General features: G+C 35.9%; 1 protein-coding gene across 1 annotated transcript; it reads left to right on the top strand.

Annotated features, from left to right (window-relative positions):
- Positions 1–4010: 4010 nt before the first annotated feature.
- On the top strand, positions 4011–20019 carry LOC127831997 (uncharacterized). The gene is made up of 7 exons (XM_052357124.1): positions 4011–4131; positions 6959–7098; positions 9629–9742; positions 10853–10990; positions 14510–14604; positions 15714–15807; positions 18615–20019. Exons 1-7 carry the CDS (start codon positions 4020–4022, stop codon positions 19134–19136), a joined length of 1215 nt encoding a protein of 404 aa, XP_052213084.1. The 5' UTR covers positions 4011–4019; the 3' UTR covers positions 19137–20019.
- Positions 20020–20988: the final 969 nt, after the last annotated feature.

Here is a 20988-nt window from a genome sequence, read left to right as displayed (position 1 = left end):
TACGGGTAATTTTCATACAACAAATGATATTATATAGTGTAATGATAAAGCATTATGAGCACAAATTATATCTCTTACTAGTGGTGCAAAAATCAATTAAGTGTCACATTTCAAAAGAAAATTTATATAAAAAGGTATTATTAATTGTTAAAACGTTATAAAAGGTTATTTCAATTCACTAAAGCATTTAATTACAAGAACAAGTGCATTTTATGTCCATTACAATACATGTAACAGTATTGGCATTGTATTTATCTGCATTTGATGTGCCTTTAATACACTTAAATATGCAGACCAGACACACTTCTAACAGAAACAAATGTATTTTTTTCTGCATTTTTCCAGCATTAATACTCCTCAAGTGTATTTTATATCATCCCAAATACACTTTACCAGGAAAAAGGTATGTTAAAATGCATTTTTAGTTTGTTTTAAGTATATTTTCAAATGCATTGAGACACTCTTTTGCAAAAAATGTTGAACAAAAACTTGAAAATATTTAATATACTAAAGTGAAGTAATAATTAAAGTTTTGTATGAGCATCAAAAACAGTGTCAAATTCATACCAGTGCCTATTTAGTAACAGTTGGCCTTATATGGTCTACTTGTGGTAGAAATAATGCATTTTGTATAATACAACATACATAAATTAAAAAATATAGCTGCCCATACAGTTCAATACAATGTTCAATTAACTACACTATGCAAAGTTGAAATATGACATCAAGCTTGGAATAATCTTTTCAATAAAGTATAATATGCTGTTTTAATTTATAAGTGAAATAGACACTTGCATATAAAAACTGATTTTACATCAAAACTAAATGTTTAATTTGATTTTTAGCTCCACTAGCCAAAGGTACTGTGTCCATCGTGCGCCCGTGCATTAACTTTTCCTTTAAACATCTTCTCCTAAACTACTGGTCCAATTTTGATGAAATTTCTTAGGAATGTTCCTGGGGTGAACCTCTTTCAAATTTGTTCAAATTATGCCCCTGGGGTCAAATTTGACTCTGCCCCGGGGGTCACAAAATTGAAAATTTGCTTATATAAGGCCTATTTTGTGAAAACTTTCAAAATCTCCCGTCCATAACCATTGGGCCTAGGGCTATCAAATTTGGTATGTAGAGACATCTAATAGTCCTCTACCAAATTTGTTCAAATTATGCCCCTGGGGTCAAATTTGACCCTGCCCCGGGGGTCACAAAATTGAACATATGCTTATATAGGGTAAATTTTGTGAAAACTTTACAAATCTTCTCGTCCATAGCCATTGGGCCTAGGGCTACCAAATTTGGTATGTAGTGGCATCTTATAGTCCTCTACCAAGTTTTTTCAAATTATGCCCCTGGGATCAAGTTTGACCCTACCCCGAGGGTCACAAAATTGAACATATGCTTATATAAGGCCTATTTTGTGAAAACTTCAAAAATCTTCTTGTCCATAACCATCCGGCCTAGGGCTAACAAATTTGATATATAGTGACATCTAATAGTCCTCTACCAAATTTGTTCAAATTTAATCCCTAGGGTCAAATTTGACCCTGCCCCGGGGGTCACAAAATTGAACATATGCTTATATAATGCCTATTTTGTGAAAACTTAAAAAAAATTCTTGTCCATAACCATTAGGCCTAAGGCTACACAATTTGGTATGTAGTGACATTGTATAGTCCTCTACTTAGTTTGTTCAAATTATGCCCCAGGAGGTCACAAAACTAAATAAACGCTTATAAAGCGCCTATTTTGTGAAATCTTTAAAAATCTTCTTGTCGAAAACCATTCCGACTATGGCTACCAAATTTGGTATGCAATAACATCGTATAGTCCTCTACCAAGTTTGTTCAAATTATGCCCTTTGGGTCAAATTTGATCCTGACCCGCGAGTCACAAAATTGAACATTATTTACGCTTATATCTTGCTTATTTTGTGAAAACTTTAAAAATATTCTTGTCCTTAACTCTAGGACCTAGGGCTACCACATTTTGTATGAAGTGAGATATAGTAGTCCTCTACAAAGTTTGCTCAAATTATGCCCCTGGGGTTAAATTTGACCCAGCCCAGAAGGTCACAAAAGTGTACATGTGCTTAAATAGGGCCTATATTTAAGTATTTGCACATGCAGAGAAATTTGTTTCAGCCTTTTTAGTGTAAACTCACCTCTTGGGATATTAATTTGGCTTCAATATAAAAAAATCAAAGCATACACGTGTATATAATGTGTATGTGTGTATATATATATATATATATATATATATATATATATATATATATATATATATATATATATATATATATTAGTTAAACTTAAATTGATTGACCATCGATAAAAAGATATAATAATATATGTATATATATATATATATATATATATATATATATATATATATATATATATATATATATATATATATATATATATATATATATATATATATATATATATATATATATATATATATACTTGTAAAACTAAAAATTAAATATGTATGTTTCTATTACATCATTTAGGACTTTTATTTTCAGACAAAGTAGAGTGAAGCTTAAAACAGTATCCAATTGTTACAGTCAATTTTGGGAAAATCAACCTTATAATTATTTTCTGTGTTGGTCAATGTCATAATTGGTATAAAATGTATATTGAACTGGAAGTTTCCTTTATTTTAAATGATAACATTTGCTTGGTCAGCCATAATTGTCACAATCAAGTGGTCTTTTTACACTGTAGTTTTCTCACTGACTATGGGTTTGTTCTGAGAATGAGCCACACAACGTATCGTTGGGGAGATGAGTTGTCAATTTTATGTTTATCAGTCTTTCATAATCCAGTATACCTGTAAAAAGTGAATTTGTAAATAATAATCACACAATATACACAATTAAAATTGTATGCATTTAGATTTATTTAGTACTGCACATTAATCATTTTCAAAAAATATGTAGCAACATTATATTATATAATGCTGCAATACTAAAGTAATTTACTAATTAAAGGTCGCTGATGTGTAATGGATGTGGTGTCCACCTAATGATCTGGAGGTCAATGGTTTGATCCCCAGTGTGGGAGCATTCTTAAGAAATCTCCAAGAGACACCCAAGTACTGGTTCTAGGCCCAGGAAACGAACTCAAGAGCATTTCACATACATGTATGTAGTTAGTACTTTAAATTTAATCAAACTAAAATTTGGATAAAAATTAAAAACTGAAACCCTTATTAATACATTTTATTTTGAATCAAGCAAATGTGGAAATTCATTAAAAATAATGAGAAAAATTTTAAAATTCTACTTTAAAGTAATCATGATAATTTAGATTATTTTCAGAATATTTAATGATGATAATGATACAATTATATATTACCTAAATGATAAAAATAAAACATGTTATGTTAATTTATGAAAAAAAACGTTTTAATTTTATCAATATCATGGTAATTACAACTAGATACAGTCAATTAGATCAGAAACGTGCATTAATTATATTAATGATCAACCCAGACATTTGTAGTGATTTATGGTCACTATTTTGATTAATGTTCTATACATGACCTGTCATAAAAGGTATTTTTTAGCCAGTACTACAATCGGCAAGGATAGTCGGTATTTCATACATATTCCAACGTCTATTATCGATTCGCTTCCTCAAACTGAACAAATATTTAATGTTTACATCGCGAAACGTAATGCATCCAGTTTCACTTTCGGTTTGGTTGGTTTTGTAAACACGGTAATTTCATCTTAAAAATTGGATGATAGGGTGATTAAATAATAATGGAAAAGTAAATCACTTGGATAATAGGTAAAAATGCAACACAAATGAACGTTAATAGTGCTCTTAATATCAAAGTTTCGGTAAAAAGTTTGGCGCTAGTTCAACGCGCATGTATACAGCCTCATAACAATAGACTGACAACCTTTTGGGTAGTAAAGTAGTAATACAAGGCAATATGGCGACCGTTAGCCACGAGGCCTATCTTACGGAGGAATCCGAGATAGCCGATGTATCACGATTGCAAGTATGGCTGTCGCTTTCAATTCGTTCGAAGAAGCAGAGGAATATATTCGTCTTCACGAGTCAAGAACAAAGGAGAAATATATTTTACTATTTAAAAAGAGAATATTCAGCCCAGGTAGCAAAATTGCTATGGATTCAATAAGATATGTGATTGCAACACTGTGTTTTTTGCAATGTTACTTTGCTGCAGTGCTTTTTACTGATGTTTTCAGGTTAGATACCAGTAAAAGACTGTGTTCGACACAGCAAACTTACAGTTGACCGTGGTTTTTATGCACGCAATAGTGATCATTTTGAAAACCCTCTTTAGTAGTTATTGATTTTTGTATTGTTAAAGTGTGATGTTTGACAGCAGATACACATTGTGACAATTAACCCTTAATTAACCGCTTAGATACGTATTTTGACACAATTGTGGTCCCCAAGATAGTTACATTTAATAAAGTACCTTTATAACTAGATTATAGTTTAAACAGCTTGATTTCCAACCCTTATATACTGATGAGCAGCAATGAGCATAAAATCTGAACAGACTGCGAGTTTTACTCGCAGTTACAGGGTTGTCATTATTAACCGATTGCTGATCGAATTCATCGGTTAAAATTGCCAGAAAATCGGTTGTTTTTACCGAATCTTTAAAATTGCGATCGGAAGTTTTGATCACGCAAACCAACAATAATTGACGAGGAATAAAAGTAGTAAAGTAGAGCGACACCCGGTCATTCAGACAGTCCGTTAACTCAGCCTTAGAACTACTGTTTTCAATGAATTTCTCAGCGAGTGGCCAATATTGATTTTTCCAGCTGTCAATCAAATTCTTTTTGGTAAGCACGTCAACCAATCAGCGCTCAGGCAACCAATACACGCCGACCCCACGTGAAACTGTATCAAATAGCTGTACATTTCACTGATTATTACTGACCGTATTTCAACGAATGTAGCACTGTAGAGCGTAATTAACTAGTTTTTTTTAGTAAGAGAAATTTTTTCTACATATTAAAAAATGCTTTTCGATTTTCTACCAAGATAAAAGATATTAGCGACCTCTGTGCTACGAAGTCATTATTCAGCATCTAAATATTTAAGTCTAGCTTTCCCCGAGGAAGAATGACGTGATGTTATACATGAAGTCTAATTTTGGCATGATTTTCATCTGTACATGAAAAACACGAGAAATGTGTCTCTATTGCTAGAATTTTCTGAATTTTCCGTGAATAATGAAATCTGAAAATGATTTCAGATAACACATTTAATTATACGCATTTGAAAATACTTAAATTAAATAATGTATTTTGTTATACAAATGGTCATAACACATAATATAATAAGTAGGTAAATAATGTGTTTTGAGATTGCCAAACTATGCATACATATAGGTCTACATGCATGAATGACCTGACAAGTTATATCACGATCAGGAATGAAAAGTACTCGGTAAAATTTAACGATAGACGCGTTTTTATTTTCAGAAATTTACTTTCACTTTCGCAAACTTTTCTGAAATTAGGTACATGTAACAGTTTAGATTGAGTCGTTGATTTGTCGTAATTACTAAATATAAACAGTTCTCAATGCTCTCAAATCGGGTCACCTTATTCACTTATGTTGAATTTCAATTGGAATTCCCCAATCCTTTAATTTAATTTGTATATGCACTTGCGTTTAATGGCGGACGACATTCATCGTCAATATTGGCCGTAATTTGGTTTTGAAAAAAAAAGAAATCGTAATAATACTGGATTATCGGGTAATGGATAGAATTAGAACATGCAAAGATCTAATAATATAATATGTTTTTACATTGTACAGTATACAAAAAATGTGACAATCTTAAAATTTTCTGTTCTTTTTAGACCTCATTTTTACTTTTTTAGGCTCTGAGAAGAGCAGTATTTTTTCCCTAAAATGTCTAGAATTCGTTTTCGGTCGGGGGGCTTCGCCCCCCTGACCCCCCGAACAGGGTATTTCCATGGACCTACAAGGGGGCCTAGGCGGCCCCTTGACCCCCTGCCCAATCGGTTACTATTCCAAAATAATCCTTTGTTTTCAATCATTACGACGACCCTGAGTTACGAATTTTGCTGGGCAATATACTGAGAGTGCTTACAAAAGTTTATGAAAATGATCTGGTTATGTCTAAAAAATCACATGCATTTGTAATTGCACAATAAATTGTGAAAGCTGCAAGGTTACAATATTTGGAAGCAAATACTACCTGGCAATCTTGCTTGTCTAAATGTAATCAAAAATAGAACAATTATTTCCCCTCAATAACTTTAATTTGGATGGAGGTGTTGTCCTGTCATTTTATATGCATATAGCATAATTGCAGGTGGGGCCAGTTGGGTCAAGGTTAATGTGATTAGAAATAGAAAATTGTTTTCACTTAATTGATTGAGTTTAAATTGAAGTATTATGCTGCAACTGTGTGTGTAGTTACCAACTATGCAGACATTGCTTTCAAAATTAATTAAAGTAAACTTCTGTAAAAAAAGTAAAAAAATAAGTTTATAAGCATGGTTTCATTTTTTGATTGATTTATAAATTGTCAGCTTTAAGTTTAAATATACTTGTACTATATAACTTAGACTACCACAGATAGTCAAATTCCAGTATGTCTTCATGGTTGATATATGATACGCTGAAAATGTACATTATACTTTTAAAGCAAAACAACAGTCGATGGCCATATGATGGCAATTCACATGTTTGATTATTTTCCCATTTTACATCTTTTAAAATTAACATTTCACTACAATTATATTAATTATAAAATTATATTCGTGCATCATGTTTTGAGACATCACTTGTTGATTTATCAGGTTTCACATCTTTGACTTAAATACTTAACAAGGTCAAAAAATTCTGTTCTCCAAAGTTTCCACCCCAGGTGTTAATTGTATAAACTTTTTTATTAGCTGTTGTCCTTGTTCATTTTTTAGATTTTACATCACTCGCAAAAGCTCCCATCAAATTTGATGTTCGACAGGGTCTCAAAATTCCATTCTCCAAAGTTCCATTTGTCAACATTGCCCGGGAAGCAAGGGAGTGCCACTATGGACCTGGCAGAAGTAAGCCAAAGGTAATGTTTTATGTACAGTCCAGCCTGTTGTAGCGGTCACATGAGAGCAGTGGTCACCTGTCTACAGAATTCGTCAGTCTTAATCCCTCCCCCCTTGAAGAAAATCCTTCTATATAACATCAGAGTATAACAGTCACCTGGCCATAGCGGCCAACAGCCAGTATTTTCCAATCCCAAAGCCATTGTTTACCTGTGCTTAGCAGTCACGAGGCAGTCATTTTGTGGAGCAAAACGTGAACACTGAAATCATAGTGTCTTTTGTGCGTCTATTTTGCGGCTAAAGAATGTCATTGCAGTAACTGTCTTTAATGTGATAAATGCGACCCACTGTGAGAAAACAAAAAAGGGTGTTGAAAAGTTATAAAAAGTCAACATGAACACTTATTAGAGAGCGTTGTAATTAGCTTGTGATATGGCACAGAAGACATTGAATTTCAAACTCCTTTATCTGCAATTAGCCGTTGCATGCTGGGAAATTTGTCTTCTGCTAAAATGTCGTCTGCTGAATTTCTAAAATTAGCATTTTCTTCGATTTTTTTCAAAGAATACTATCAGAATAGCAAACAGTTTGGATCCCGATGAGACGCCACGTTCTGTGGCATCTCATCTGGATCCAAACTGTTTGCAAAGGCCTTCAAAATTCGGTTCCCGCACTGAAAGGGTTAATGGCTGTTTGCAATCAACAGGGTGGGGTAACGACTTAGCAATACTACCAACCATCTAAAAACTGGTGACCTGAGAACAGCAGACCGTTACTGGTCTACAACTGCTACTTTGGCCATTTCTGTTGACCGACCGCTGTCTCAAGTTGGACTCTAAATAAAAGATAATAGTACATATGGAGTCCACTAACTTGCAGTAGTATTGTGATTCAGACCTTTGTGAATTTGGATGTTGTTTTTTTACAACTGGCTTTGTGAAAATAGGCTCCCTCCTCTATAATACACAATTTTTGTTAACTTATCATGTTACTAAAAAAAATATTAATTACACTATGTGGTTTATTTAACTCTTTTCATGTTGGGAAATTTGTCGTCTGCAAAAATGTTGTCTGCTGAATTTATAAAATTAGCATTTTCTTTGATTTTTTTCAAAGAATACTATCAGAATAGCAAATAGTTTGGATCCTGATGAGACGCCACGTTCTGTGGCGTCTCATCTGGATCCAAACTGTTTGCAAAAGCCTTCAAAAATTGGTTCCAGCACTGAAAGGGTTAAATCAACATTTTGTATTTCTATTGATATATCAGGGCTCGACATTAACTTTTGGAGCCACTTGTCCAGTCGGACAAGTAGACCTAAACTTCACTTGTCCTGACCAGAAAGCAACTTGTCCTGACCATTATATCTTATTTTGCTCAGTTCTTCGCAAAGTAATTAAATAATACAAAAAGCTCAAATCATAAAGACTTAAATCATTCAAAATACATGTTAACATAATTTTAGGCAATTTGAATACAAAAAGAACTGACTAGATAACAGGAAAACTGGATATTATTGATTTTTTAAACATTATACAAAGCCAAAATAACTGACAAAAACTTATGTTTTGCCACCATACTACTTTAATTGTCTTAAAGATCAATGTGTACCGGTGTCGTAAAATGCATATTCATTATAAGGGAGAATAATATTGTTATCTTGGCAAAGAAAAATGTTAAGGGTTGCCTTTCTTGTAAACAGTGCGGCGTAGTATCCCATGGAACTATCGGAATATCTCGTGCTTTGTCGTTTAAACATAAACAAAATATATATTTCAAAATAAAGGGTGGTTACTCCACAGAAATAACGGATTTAAACGCATTTGTTCTAAGTTATTAAATTATAACAACCACTTGTCCCGTCGGACAAGCAAATTCTTTATTAACTTGTCCGGACTAACACTTTGGTTGTCCCGGACAGTCGGACTACCTTTAATGTCGAGCCCTGTATATACATGTACATTTTAGTCCGCTTGTAAAAAAATTAATGTATTATAGAACTAAAGCAGAAAATTAATCAATGGTCAACTTGTGAGTGACTAACTTTATGATAAATTGAAATTTGTGATAAAAAGGGCTCAAAATTCCCTTCTAAAAGTAAGTTTATGGTTAAGAGTGTTCAGTAACATTCGCCAACTGATTTGTAATAAGTATAGTTGATGTCTACATTTTATAACTTCATCAATACTGGAAAATTGGATTCTGTTATGCACTGTGACTGATAAATTCTCACAATTATATTGAACTATTTGAGCCTCATATGGAAAACTGGGCATAATGGCTGTGCATAAAGTGTCAGGCTATTAGCCTGTGAACTCAACACAGGCTCATTTGGGACAACCCTCCTCCTAAGTTGGATTTTAAGTTGAAAGAAATTTAATAAAAGCTTAAAGTATAGTCCGTGATTAGCCTGTGCGGACTGTACTAGCTACCGGTAATCTGGGATAGCAAATAACGCAAATGCATTAAGCCCAGTTTTTCCTGAATAAGGATGATTTTGAATAAACCACATATTGTTGTGCCAATAAGATCTAACCTTGAATTTCAAGTATACTGGACCAGATGACCCAAACCGAAAGAGAAGAAGATTAAGAAGGATAAAAAAAATGGGATGTCCAGCCATCATCAAGATTAAAACTGTCATCTACCTCCCAAGATTTAAGGTAATATTTGCTCTTGTGTATTTACGCTTTTAACCCTTTCAGTGCGGGAACCGAATTTTAAAGGCCTTTGCAAACAGTTTGGATCCAGATGAGACGCCACAGAACGTGGCGTCTCATCAGGATCCAAACTGTTTGCTATTCTGATAGTATTCTTTGAAAAAAATAGAAGAAAATGCTAATTTTAGAAATTCTGCAGACGACATTTTAGCAGACGACAAATTTCCCAGCATGCAAAGGGTTAACCCTAAACCACTCAGATAAGCTCTTCAATGTTTTTGAAGTCCTTTTGAAAATCAATGTAAATTAGAAACTTTTCTTTCAAGACTTAAAGGCTTCCAATTCTAAACCTAAGATACTGATAAGCAGCAAACAGCATAATGCCTGAACAGACTTAAAGTATCATGCTTATTGGATATAGCCATTTACACTTTGCTTCAGAGCCCAAAAGTGTTAATGTATTTACATGAATGTGTTGTATGACAGTAGACAAACAGACTGATGAGGCTAAAATCTTGTCAGTCACATTGTATTACCCCAGTAAATTGTTCAAATATATATTATGAGCCTCTCTCTTGGAAAATGGGGCTTAATTCCTGTACATAAAGTGTCATCCCAGATTAGCCTGTGCATTTTTCATAGGCTACCTTGGGACTTCACTTTCTGCTTTTATGGATTTTTTTTGTTTTAATGGGAGTCTCTTTTTGGCAAAGATCCAGTTTATCTGGAAAATGTTGTCCCAGATTTGCAATTTAAGACTTAATGCCCATTTAGTAGAGATCAAGACTGGCAAAATAGCAAGATGTTGAGTCCTGCTCTATTTTACTTTCCTTTGGACGCTAAAAGTGTGAAATCTTATGAACTAAAATTTTATTTTTCAAAATTCTATGGCAAATGAAAATACTTTCCTTACAAACCTTAATTACAAGTGATCATGTCATCCGACTTTTCCAGCTTTCCATCCTGCCCCTATTGATTTGCATTATGTGCAATCGGTACCTGTATTTATCCCAGCTCTCTTTCTGACCATTGCTTAAATCTCATATCAATCTGTCCATCCATCATTCTCTCTGTTTATCCATCGATCCAAACATCTGACAGTTGTTTTTTCAGGTTTCTGACCCAGTTACAAAATACAAAATCCGACTGGCAGTCAATGAAATGCGTACTCAGGAGGTGAGACCAGAGGACAAGCAGATGAAGGTGTTTGTACTGTTCTGTAACAAGCACCAAAACCACCCTGGATTGCAGGTATACATGTACTAACATATGATCGCTTCATGCAAAAAAGGGTTTCAGGGATTTCAATAGATTTTTAAGACCATGCATCGATGACCCTGTGATTAAACTGTTCAGGCTTTAAATACTGAAGTCCAGAGTTGTTTTCTTTCTTCATTTTTGTTAAATGCTCTGCCAATGTTTTTAAGAAAAATAAATTTGAAAGAAAGACAATGCAAATATCTAAATTTTTATGCCCAGGATTGAATGATCGGGGGCATATTGTTTTTGGCCTGTCTGTCTGTCATTTTGTCATTCTGTCTGAAAACTTTAACCTTGGTTAAAGTTTGTGATAACTTTTGAAATATTGAACATAGCAACATGATATTTGGCATGCATGTGTATCTCATGGAGCTGCACATTTTGAGTGGTGAAAGGCCAAGGTAAAAAGTATTTAACCTTTGACCTTTAAGGTCAAAGGTAAAAAAAAAGTGGCGCATTATGGGGCATTGTGTTTCTGACAAACACATCTCTTGTTATGCTATAAAATATTACAGAGTTAGCTTCCTTGTAATATTTGCATCAATATGATTTAAGGAAGATTTTTTTAAGGGGTAAAAACTGAGGAAATGTCAAATGTCAAAATACTTGCACAAAATATCAGGACTCTGCTTCAATTGATATCCCATTTCTTTATGACATATGCCACCAGCGTAGCTCCTGCCCAGCCTGCTCAATCCCTTTGTCTGGTTAGGAGCTACTCTGTCTGCTGTAGTCACTCAAGGTTTAATGGTCTCATTAGTGGACAGGGTAGCTCCTGACAATGTTTTTGTTCTGTTAAAGGGTTATGCATAAGTATGAATAACCTGTCTTGGTTATAATCTTGGGTTATTACATTAATGATTGAAAAAGATGTATCACCCCTTTACACAGACCTCACTACTGGGTCTGTTTTCAAAAACCTCCTTAAGAAAAGCTACCTTTAATCTTCAATTAATAAAAGTCCTTATGTATTTTACCCTTTTGTCTAAAATACTTTTTATATTTAATGTTTTATTACCAGTAAATAATTTGTTTTTGTTTAAGAATATTCCATTTTTGTAGGCAAGTGTCATTGGAATTTTATTATAAGCCATATAACTGCCCGAGCAAGTCCCTTACCAGTGAGACCGGAGAGGGACTTATGGTTTGTGCTCTGTGTGTCTGTCAGTCTGACACACTTTTCTGGATCCTGCGATAACTTAAATAGTTCTCAATATTTTTTCATGAAACTTGAAATGTGGACAGATGACAATATGGAGGTTATGCATTTCATTTCATTTTGTTCCTATATCAAGAATTCTGGTTTCTATGGCAACAAATAGATAAGAAATATTGCAGAAAACGGTGGATCCTGCGATAACTTGAAAAGTTCTTCATATTATTTCATGAAAGTTGAAATATGAATAGATGGCAATATGGACATTATGCACATAATTAGCTCATCTATTTATTTTTTTTAAATTATGAGCTATTGTCATCACCTTGGCGTCGGCGTCGGCGTCCGGTTAAGTTTTGCGTGTAGGTCCACTTTTCTCAGAAAGTATCAATGCTATTGCATTCAAACTTGGTACACTTACTTACTATCATGAGGGGACTGGGCAGGCAAAGTTAGATAACTCTGTCGTGCATTTTGACTGAATTATGTGCCCTTTTTATTCTTAGAAAATTGAAAATTTTGGTTAAGTTTTGTGTTTAGGTCCACTTTTTTCAGAAAGTATCAATGCTATTGCATTCAAACTTGGTACACTTACTTACTATCATGAGGGGACTGGGCAGGCAAAGTTAGATAACTCTGGCGTGCATTTTGACAGAATTATGTGCCCTTTTTATACTTAGAAAATTGAAAATTTTGGTTAAGTTTTGTGTTTAGGTCCATTTTATTCCTTAAGTATCAAAGCTATTGCTTTCATACTTGCAACACTTACTAACTATCATAAGGGGACTGTGCAGGCAAAGTAACGTAACTCTGACTGGTATTTTGACAGAATTATGTGCCCTTTTTATACTTAGAAAATTGAAAATTTGGTTATGTTTTGTGTTTAGGTCCACTTTATTCCTACAGTATCAAAGCTATTGCTTTCATACTTGCAACACTTATTAACTATCGTAAGGGGACTGTGCAGGCAAAGTTATGTAACTCTGACTGGCATTTGGACGGAATTATGGGCCCTTTATACTTAGAAAATTGAAAGTTTGGTCAAGTTTTGTGTTTTGGTCCACTTTACCCCTAAAGTATCAGAGATATTGCTTTCATACTTGGAACACTCGCAAACTATCATAAGGGTACAGTAAAAGGACAAGTTGCATAACTCTGGATGTCATTTTTACGGAATTATGGCCCTTTTTTGACTTAGTAACTTTGAATATATGGTTAAATTTTGTGTTTCGATCCACTTTACTTCTTAAGTATCAAGGCTATTGCTTTCAAACTTCAAATACTTTCATGCTATCATGAGGTTACTGTACCTGGCAAGTTGAATTTTACCTTGACCTTTGAATGACCTTGACTCTCAAGGTCAAATTATTAAATTTTGCTAAAATTGCCATAACTACTTTATTTATGATTAGATTTGATTGATACTTTGACAAAACTACTCTTACCTGACATACCACAATAGACTCCACCTAAACCATCGTCCCATGCCCCCCCCTTCCCCCCCCCCCCCCCCCCCCCCCCCCCCCACGAATCCCCCCCTATTTTTTTTTTTTTTTTTTTTTTTTTTTTTTTTTTAAGATCATCTCACAAATGACCACCACACCCTCACACTATACCCCCCCCCCCCACCCCACCCCCTCCCAAATTTTTTTTTAAACGGTTAAAAAACAAAACTATTTATTTTGATTATTTTATGTTTGAAATACCGTCCAACCATAGCACCCAAGAATCCCCCCCAACCCCCCTTTTCCCACCCGAATCCCCCCCAACCCCTAATTTTTTTTTTTTTTTTTTTTGTGAGAACATCTCACAAATTACCACCACACCCTCACACTATACCCCCCCCCCCCCCCCCCCACCTCACCCCCCCATTTTATTTGAAACGGTTAAAAAACACAATTATTTATTTTTATTATTTTATGTTTGAAATACAGTCCAACCATCGCACCCAAGAATCCCCAACCCCTTCCCCCCCCCACCCCCCGACCCCCCACCCCCCACCCCCCGATTTTTTTCCCTTTTTTTCGCATTTTTGGAAGATAATGTAATAAATGTCCACACCCCCACACAATGCACCCCTCTTCACTCCACCCCTCCCTCCTTTGTGATTGAAAATGAGAGTCCCTTCACCTTTAAAAAGAAAATAGATGAGCGGTTTGCACCCGCAAGGCGGTGCTCTTGTTTTATTTTGTTCCCATGTCAATAATTCTGGTTTATATGGCAACAAATAAACTACAAATATTACTGAAAATCGTGGATCCTGCATAGGTAAGGGACTTTTATTGATTGGCAATAGTCTTGTTGATTTATGATCGCCTTAGATGTGAAAACCCGTGCTATAATTGCTTTTTCAGTACACTGCTGCCTCAGTCAATAAGGATGGTATACATGATTTGGTACCAGAGCCGATAAGTGAAGAAATAGTACCAGCTGACTGCAGCATTGAGGCGTGAGTGAACTGAATTACATCATTTTCTTGAATACTGGACTAAATGCATATGCATTAATTATTGTCCCAGAGTGGGACAATATCTGGGACAATATCTGGGACAATACTTTATGCACATGTATTAAGCCAAGTTTTTACAGAACAAGTCTCATTTCATAAACATAGCCATTAGAAGACATACATGTACTTCAATGTGCATCATAAATTAGTGCAGGGATAAGAACTGTGACATTGGGGCGTTTTTAACCAGGTTTTCGGAAGGAAAAAACTGGTTATAAGATTGGTGAATGTCGGTGGGCGGGCGGGCTGGCGGGTGGGCAGGCGGGCGGGAAGAACAAGCTTGTCTGGGCCATAACTTTGTCGTTCATTGTGAGATTTTAAAATCATTGGCACATTTGTTCTCCACCATTGGACGGTGTGTTGCGCGAAAGAATTACATCAATATCTCCAAGGTCAAGGTCACATTTTTCAAAGGTCAAAAATGGCCATAAATGAGCTTGTCCGGGCCATTACTATGTTGTTAATTGTGAGATTTTAAAATCATTTGGCTCATTTGTTCACTATCATTGGACGGTGTGTCGCGCAAAAGAATAACGTTGATATCTCCAAGGTCAAGGTCGCCACGACTAAAAATAGATTGATTTTGAAACAAGGGGGGTAACTATGAACAATCAGTAACAATGCACATTTTGAGTTGTCTCCCTTTATCAGACATTTTTTCCAAATTATAATCAAGGTCGCCATGAGTAAAAATAGATTGAATTTGAAACAAGGGGGTAACATTTTGAATTGTCTTCCTTTATCAGACTTTTTTTTTAAATTGAAAACCTGGTTTTGTGAAAATTTTGTCCCTTGTTTATAATAAGAACTTCGACAACGGGGCGTTTTTTTATACAGCTTGGGGTGGGAAGATGTCAATATATTTTTTGTATTTTAGAAATTGTTCAATGTAAGTAAATAATAACTGCAGGATAAAGATCAGTATTGGGGAAAATTAGGCATGCTAATGAGTTCAAATGCAGTTCTGTACAAGCCAGAAACTTTTCATGAAACAGCATTCTTTACTCATTCACCACACAATATGAATATAAATGTTGCTGTTATTTCAGGTGGTTGAATTCCTGTAAACTAAGCAAGCATGTGCAGTCATTCCACGACAGAGGTTACTACTTTGCTCGCCAGCTAGGACATATCACCTTGGACGTGAGAAAGCTTTGGCCCATTTATCATGAGCTTAATTGACTTACCCTAAATTAATGCAGATGAGCCTGGCCTTGGGTAAACAGGGCTTCATGCACTAGCTGAAAGTGTTGTCCAAGAATGGCCTACGCAGTCTGCTCAGTCTAATCAGTGAAGGGCTTAATGCACTAGCGTTAAGTCTGCACAGTCTAATCAGTGAAGGGCTTAATGCACTAGCGTTAAGTCTGCTCAGTCTAATCAGTGAAGGGCTTAATGCACTAGCGTTAAGTCTGCTCAGTCTAATCAGTGAAGGGCTTAATGCACTAGCGTTAAGTCTGCTCAGTCTTATCAGTGAAGGGCTTAATGCACTAGCGTTAAGTCTGCTCAGTCTAATCAGTGAAGGGCTTAATGCACTAGCGTTAAGTCTGCACAGTCTTATCAGTGAAGGGCTTAATGCACTAGCGTTAAGTCTGCACAGTCTTATCAGTGAAGGGCTTAATGCACTAGCGTTAAGTCTGCACAGTCTAATCAGTGAAGGGCTTAATGCACTAGCGTTAAGTCTGCTCAGTCTAATCAGTGAAGTGCTTAATGCACTAGCGTTAAGTCTGCACAGTCTAATCAGTGAAGGGCTTAATGCACTAGCGTTAAGTCTGCACAGTCTAATCAGTGAAGGTCTTAATGCACTAGTGTTAAGTCTGCACAGTCTTATCAGTGAAGGGCTTAATGCACTAGCGTTAAGTCTGCACAGTCTTATCAGTGAAGGACTTAATGCACTAGCGTTAAGTCTGCACAGTCTAATCAGTGAAGGGCTTAATGCACTAGTGTTAAGTCTGCACAGTCTTATCAGTGAAGGACTTAATGCACTAGCGTTAAGTCTGCACAGTCTTATCAGTGAAGGGCTTAATGCACTAGCGTTAAGTCTGCACAGTCTTATCAGTGAAGGGCTTAATGCACTAGCGTTAAGTCTGCTCAGTCTAATCAGTGAAGGGCTTAATGCACTCAGCACTAGCGTTAAGTCTGCACAGTCTTATCAGTGAAAGGCTTAATGCACTAGTGTTAAGTCTGCACAGTCTTATCAGTGAAGGGCTTAATGCACTAGCGTTAAGTCTGCACAGCCTAATCAGTGAAGGGCTTAATGCACTAGCGTTAAGTCTGCACAGTCTTATCAGTGAAGGGCTTAATGCACTAGCGTTAAGTCTGCACAGTCTTATCAGTGAAAGGCTTAATGCACTAGTGTTAAGTCTGCACAGTCTTATCAGTGAAGGGCTTAATGCACTAGCGTTAAGTCTGCACAGTCTTATCAGTGAAGGGCTTAATGCACTAGCGTTAAGTCTGCTCAGTCTAATCAGTGAAGGGCTTAATGCACTAGCGTTAAGTCTGCACAGTCTTATCAGTGAAGGGCTTAATGCACTAGCGTTAAGTCTGCTCAGTCTAATCAGTGAAGGGCTTAATGCACTAGCGTTAAGTCTGCACAGTCTTATCAGTGAAGGGCTTAATGCACTAGCGTTAAGTCTGCACAGTCTTATCAGTGAAGGGCTTAATGCACTAGCGTTAAGTCTGCTCAGTCTAATCAGTGAAGGGCTTAATGCACTAGCGTTAAGTCTGCACAGTCTAATCAGTGTAGGGCTTAATGCACTAGCGTTAAGTCTGCACAGCCTTATCAGTGTAGGGCTTAATGCACTAGCGTTAAGTCTGCACAGTCTAATCAGTGAAGGGCTTAATGCACTAGCGTTAAGTCTGCTCAGTCTAATCAGTGAAGGGCTTAATGCACTAGCGTTAAGTCTGCTCAGTCTAATCAGTGAAGGGCTTAATGCACTAGCGTTAAGTCTGCACAGTCTTATCAGTGAAGGGCTTAATGCACTAGCGTTAAGTCTGCACAGTCTTATCAGTGAAGGGCTTAATGCACTAGCGTTAAGTCTGCTCAGTCTTATCAGTGAAGGACTTAATGCACTAGCGTTAAGTCTGCTCAGTCTAATCAGTGAAGGGCTTAATGCACTAGCGTTAAGTCTGCACAGTCTTATCAGTGAAGGGCTTAATGCACTAGTGTTAAGTCTGCACAGTCTTATCAGTGAAGGGCTTAATGCACTAGCGTTAAGTCTGCTCAGTCTAATCAGTGAAGGGCTTAATGCACTCAGCACTAGCGTTAAGTCTGCACAGTCTTATCAGTGAAGGGCTTAATGCACTAGCATTAAGTCTGCTCAGTCTAATCAGTAAAGGGCTTAATGCACTAGCGTTAAGTCTGCTCAGTCTAATCAGTGAAGGGCTTAATGCACTAGCGTTAAGTCTGCTCAGTCTTATCAGTGAAGACACTTTCAGCCTAGACTGGATTTTTTCCCTTAGAAGAGACGTCCTTTAAACAAAGAATTCCATAAAAGAAGACAGTGTTGTCTCTGAAAAGCCCGCGTGGACTGCACAGGTTAATCTGGGATTACACATTACACAATTGCAATAAGCCCAGAATTCCCAAACCAATCTCAATTTACCTAGAGCTGAATTAACTTATCCTTTATTAAAACAAATTTAACATTAGCGACACATTGAAATCCAAATTAAACATACTTACAACCAGATAAACGCAAAAGAATTCAGAGATAAGATATTTTCTTTGAAACTGACTGATTTTTCATAGACACTGTGGCAACCCTGATTTTGTTTTTCTTTCCTTAAAATATTTTTCAATCATAATTTGAAAATGCCAAAATACAACAATTTTGATATTTTTGATAAAGAGAAACACAATACAGACACTACTGAGTTTTTATATCAGCAGGTGATCTGTGTAAGAAATCTATAATTACAGGTTATTATAAAAATAATCTGTCTTTTTTCAGCATCTATTATCCTGGGATATCAAGAAAACACCAGCCAATAAAATCTGGCATGCCTTGCAAAAGATGTTTTTCAACTCCAAGCCCAAGCCCTTCAACAGTCCAGAGGAGGGAATACACAGAGATAACTGGGATGGTCTGTTGGGGGAAAATGCAGCCAGTTATGCTGTGTTAAGTATAAACAACTTGGACGACATGTTTGACTCTGAAAGTGCAGAGAGACATGACCCGGAAACCATGGCTACCATGGTAAGCAAGCCCCACCCCACTGTCCAACCCACCTGTCAGGCGCAGGCAGGGGGCGACGCACAGAATTTGAGTCCAGGGACGACCGTTACCACAGTTTTTACGGAGAACACTGTGGTGCAGGATATTGAGGACAGGATAGGCTATCAGGAAGTGACTAAATATCGGTACAAGCATTCGTGTACGGTCACTGTGACTCTGGAGAAGGTGGAGCGATACTTGGAGCCTATCCCAGGGTATGGTTCCACTGCTGTTGTGCAGGCCATTGGGAACAGCTGATGCTGGATTTTTTTTAACTCTTTCAGTGCTGGAACCAAATTTTGAAGGCCTTTGCAAACAGTTTGGATCCAGATGAGATGCCACAGAGGGTTAAATACTTTAATTTTGCCAATCTGTGAACAAATCTCTGTAATGGTAATGAGAAAATAGATCTTACGTTACTGTCTATATAATATACTCTGGTGAATAAATCAGAGGCAATAACTTTCATAAGAAGAAGGAAATAACCAATGAAGTCAAGGTCAAAGAAAAATAACACAATTTATGCCAGGTTATTGTTTTGAAATCATGGTTCATTTATCATTAGGTAGGCTTAGAGAGAAAAATTCAGACAATTGGGAACAGCTGATGACTGTTTTGACAGTATTTTGTTGACAATCCCTGCTAAAAGTGTTGTGTTTTTGGTGTTTCTTATGAAACATCTTTCATGCATGCTATTTTCTGTATGTAAACCTAAGTTTTAAAAAAAATCCAACATATTTAGCAATCAACAAGGCCAAGATAACAAAAGATAATCAGTTATAAATACAATCGAGTAAATATTCTTAGCTACTGTATTATGGCTAATTGTATGCTCTCACTTTTGTATTTTGGTACTGTTTTCTCAGGTATAAAAGAAATAGTTGTGAATAACCTTAAATAATCAACTTTAATGTTTTAACTACTGGCAACAATTCAAGTGGAAACTGCTACCAGGCTGTACTTTGAGTATCCATGTCTGCGACTTGACACAAGGCCATATGGATCATTGATATAAATGTATGTTGTAGCCTTTGGTGAAATTGTGTTAATGTATGTTAACCCTTTACCTCTTAGATACGTATTTTGACGCATTTGTAGTCTCATAGCACGTAAAATTTGATTAAAAACTGTTCTTACTAAATTCAAGTTTTAAAGGCTTCATTTTCAACCCTTAGTTATTGATGAGCAGCAAACAGCATAAAACCTGACCAGACTGCGAATTACTAGCAGGCTGTTCTGGTTTTATGCTGGTTTCAAAAGCCATTTTCACAATGCTTATTATGGGGGAAAGAGTTAAAACTTCTTTCTCCAAACTACAATAAAAACAAATGTGAGAATATTTAAAAAGTTGTCTCAACTATTCAAATGGTAGTTATTCAATTGAATACCCAGTATTCAATTATTTTTCAATCCTTACAAATTATTATGAAACGCGTTACAAAGGCATTATATTTGAATCTATTTCAATTTAAGACATTCAGATAATCCATAAATGAACGGATATTTTTCATTCTAATTTCAAGTATGACAATATAATGTATACTTTCTTTTGGAATTTATGACGACTTTTTTATTATCCCCCGCAAGAGGCGTTGTCCATCCGTCCGTCCGTCCGTCCGGCACTTTTGTGTCCGGAGCCATATCTTGAAAGTGCTTTGGCGGATTTCATTGAAACTTGGTATGAGTATATATATGGATAAGAGGATGATGCATGCCAAATGGCATTGTAAACCATGTGTTAATATCAGAGTTATGGCCCTTTGTATCTTGAAAAAATGTTTTTTTTGTGTCCAGAGCCATATCTTGGAAGTGCTTTGGTGGATTTCATTGAAACTTGGTATGAGTATATATATGGATAAGAGGATGATGCACGCCAAATGGCATTGTACGCCATCGTATAATAAGGGAGTTATGGCCCTTTGTATCTTGAAAAAATGCTTTTTTGAGTGTCAAATATAACACTTTTGTGTCCAGAAGCATATTTGCGGGGAAAATAAATTCAATGAATTTGCTTGTTAAAATTGTATTTTGCCAATCTGAAAAGGTCCCTTAAGGTAAGGATAAAATTGATTTTTTCTTAATACGACTATAATGACTCAATAAGTAGCAT

The sequence above is a fragment of the Dreissena polymorpha genome, chromosome 5 (assembly GCF_020536995.1).
Source record: "Dreissena polymorpha isolate Duluth1 chromosome 5, UMN_Dpol_1.0, whole genome shotgun sequence".
Classification (NCBI taxonomy): Eukaryota; Metazoa; Mollusca; class Bivalvia; order Myida; family Dreissenidae; genus Dreissena; species Dreissena polymorpha.
This window is presented reverse-complemented; position numbering and strand designations above follow the sequence as displayed.

Coding starts and splice junctions, on each gene's coding strand:
- LOC127831997 (XM_052357124.1), top strand. CDS start 4,020: ATGGCTGTCGCTTTCAATTCGTTCGAAGAAGCAGAGGAATATATTCGT. Junction 7,099..9,628: donor CTGGCAGAAGTAAGCCAAAG/GTAATGTTTTAT, acceptor TTGAATTTCAAG/TATACTGGACCAGATGACCC. Junction 9,743..10,852: donor TCTACCTCCCAAGATTTAAG/GTAATATTTGCT, acceptor TTGTTTTTTCAG/GTTTCTGACCCAGTTACAAA.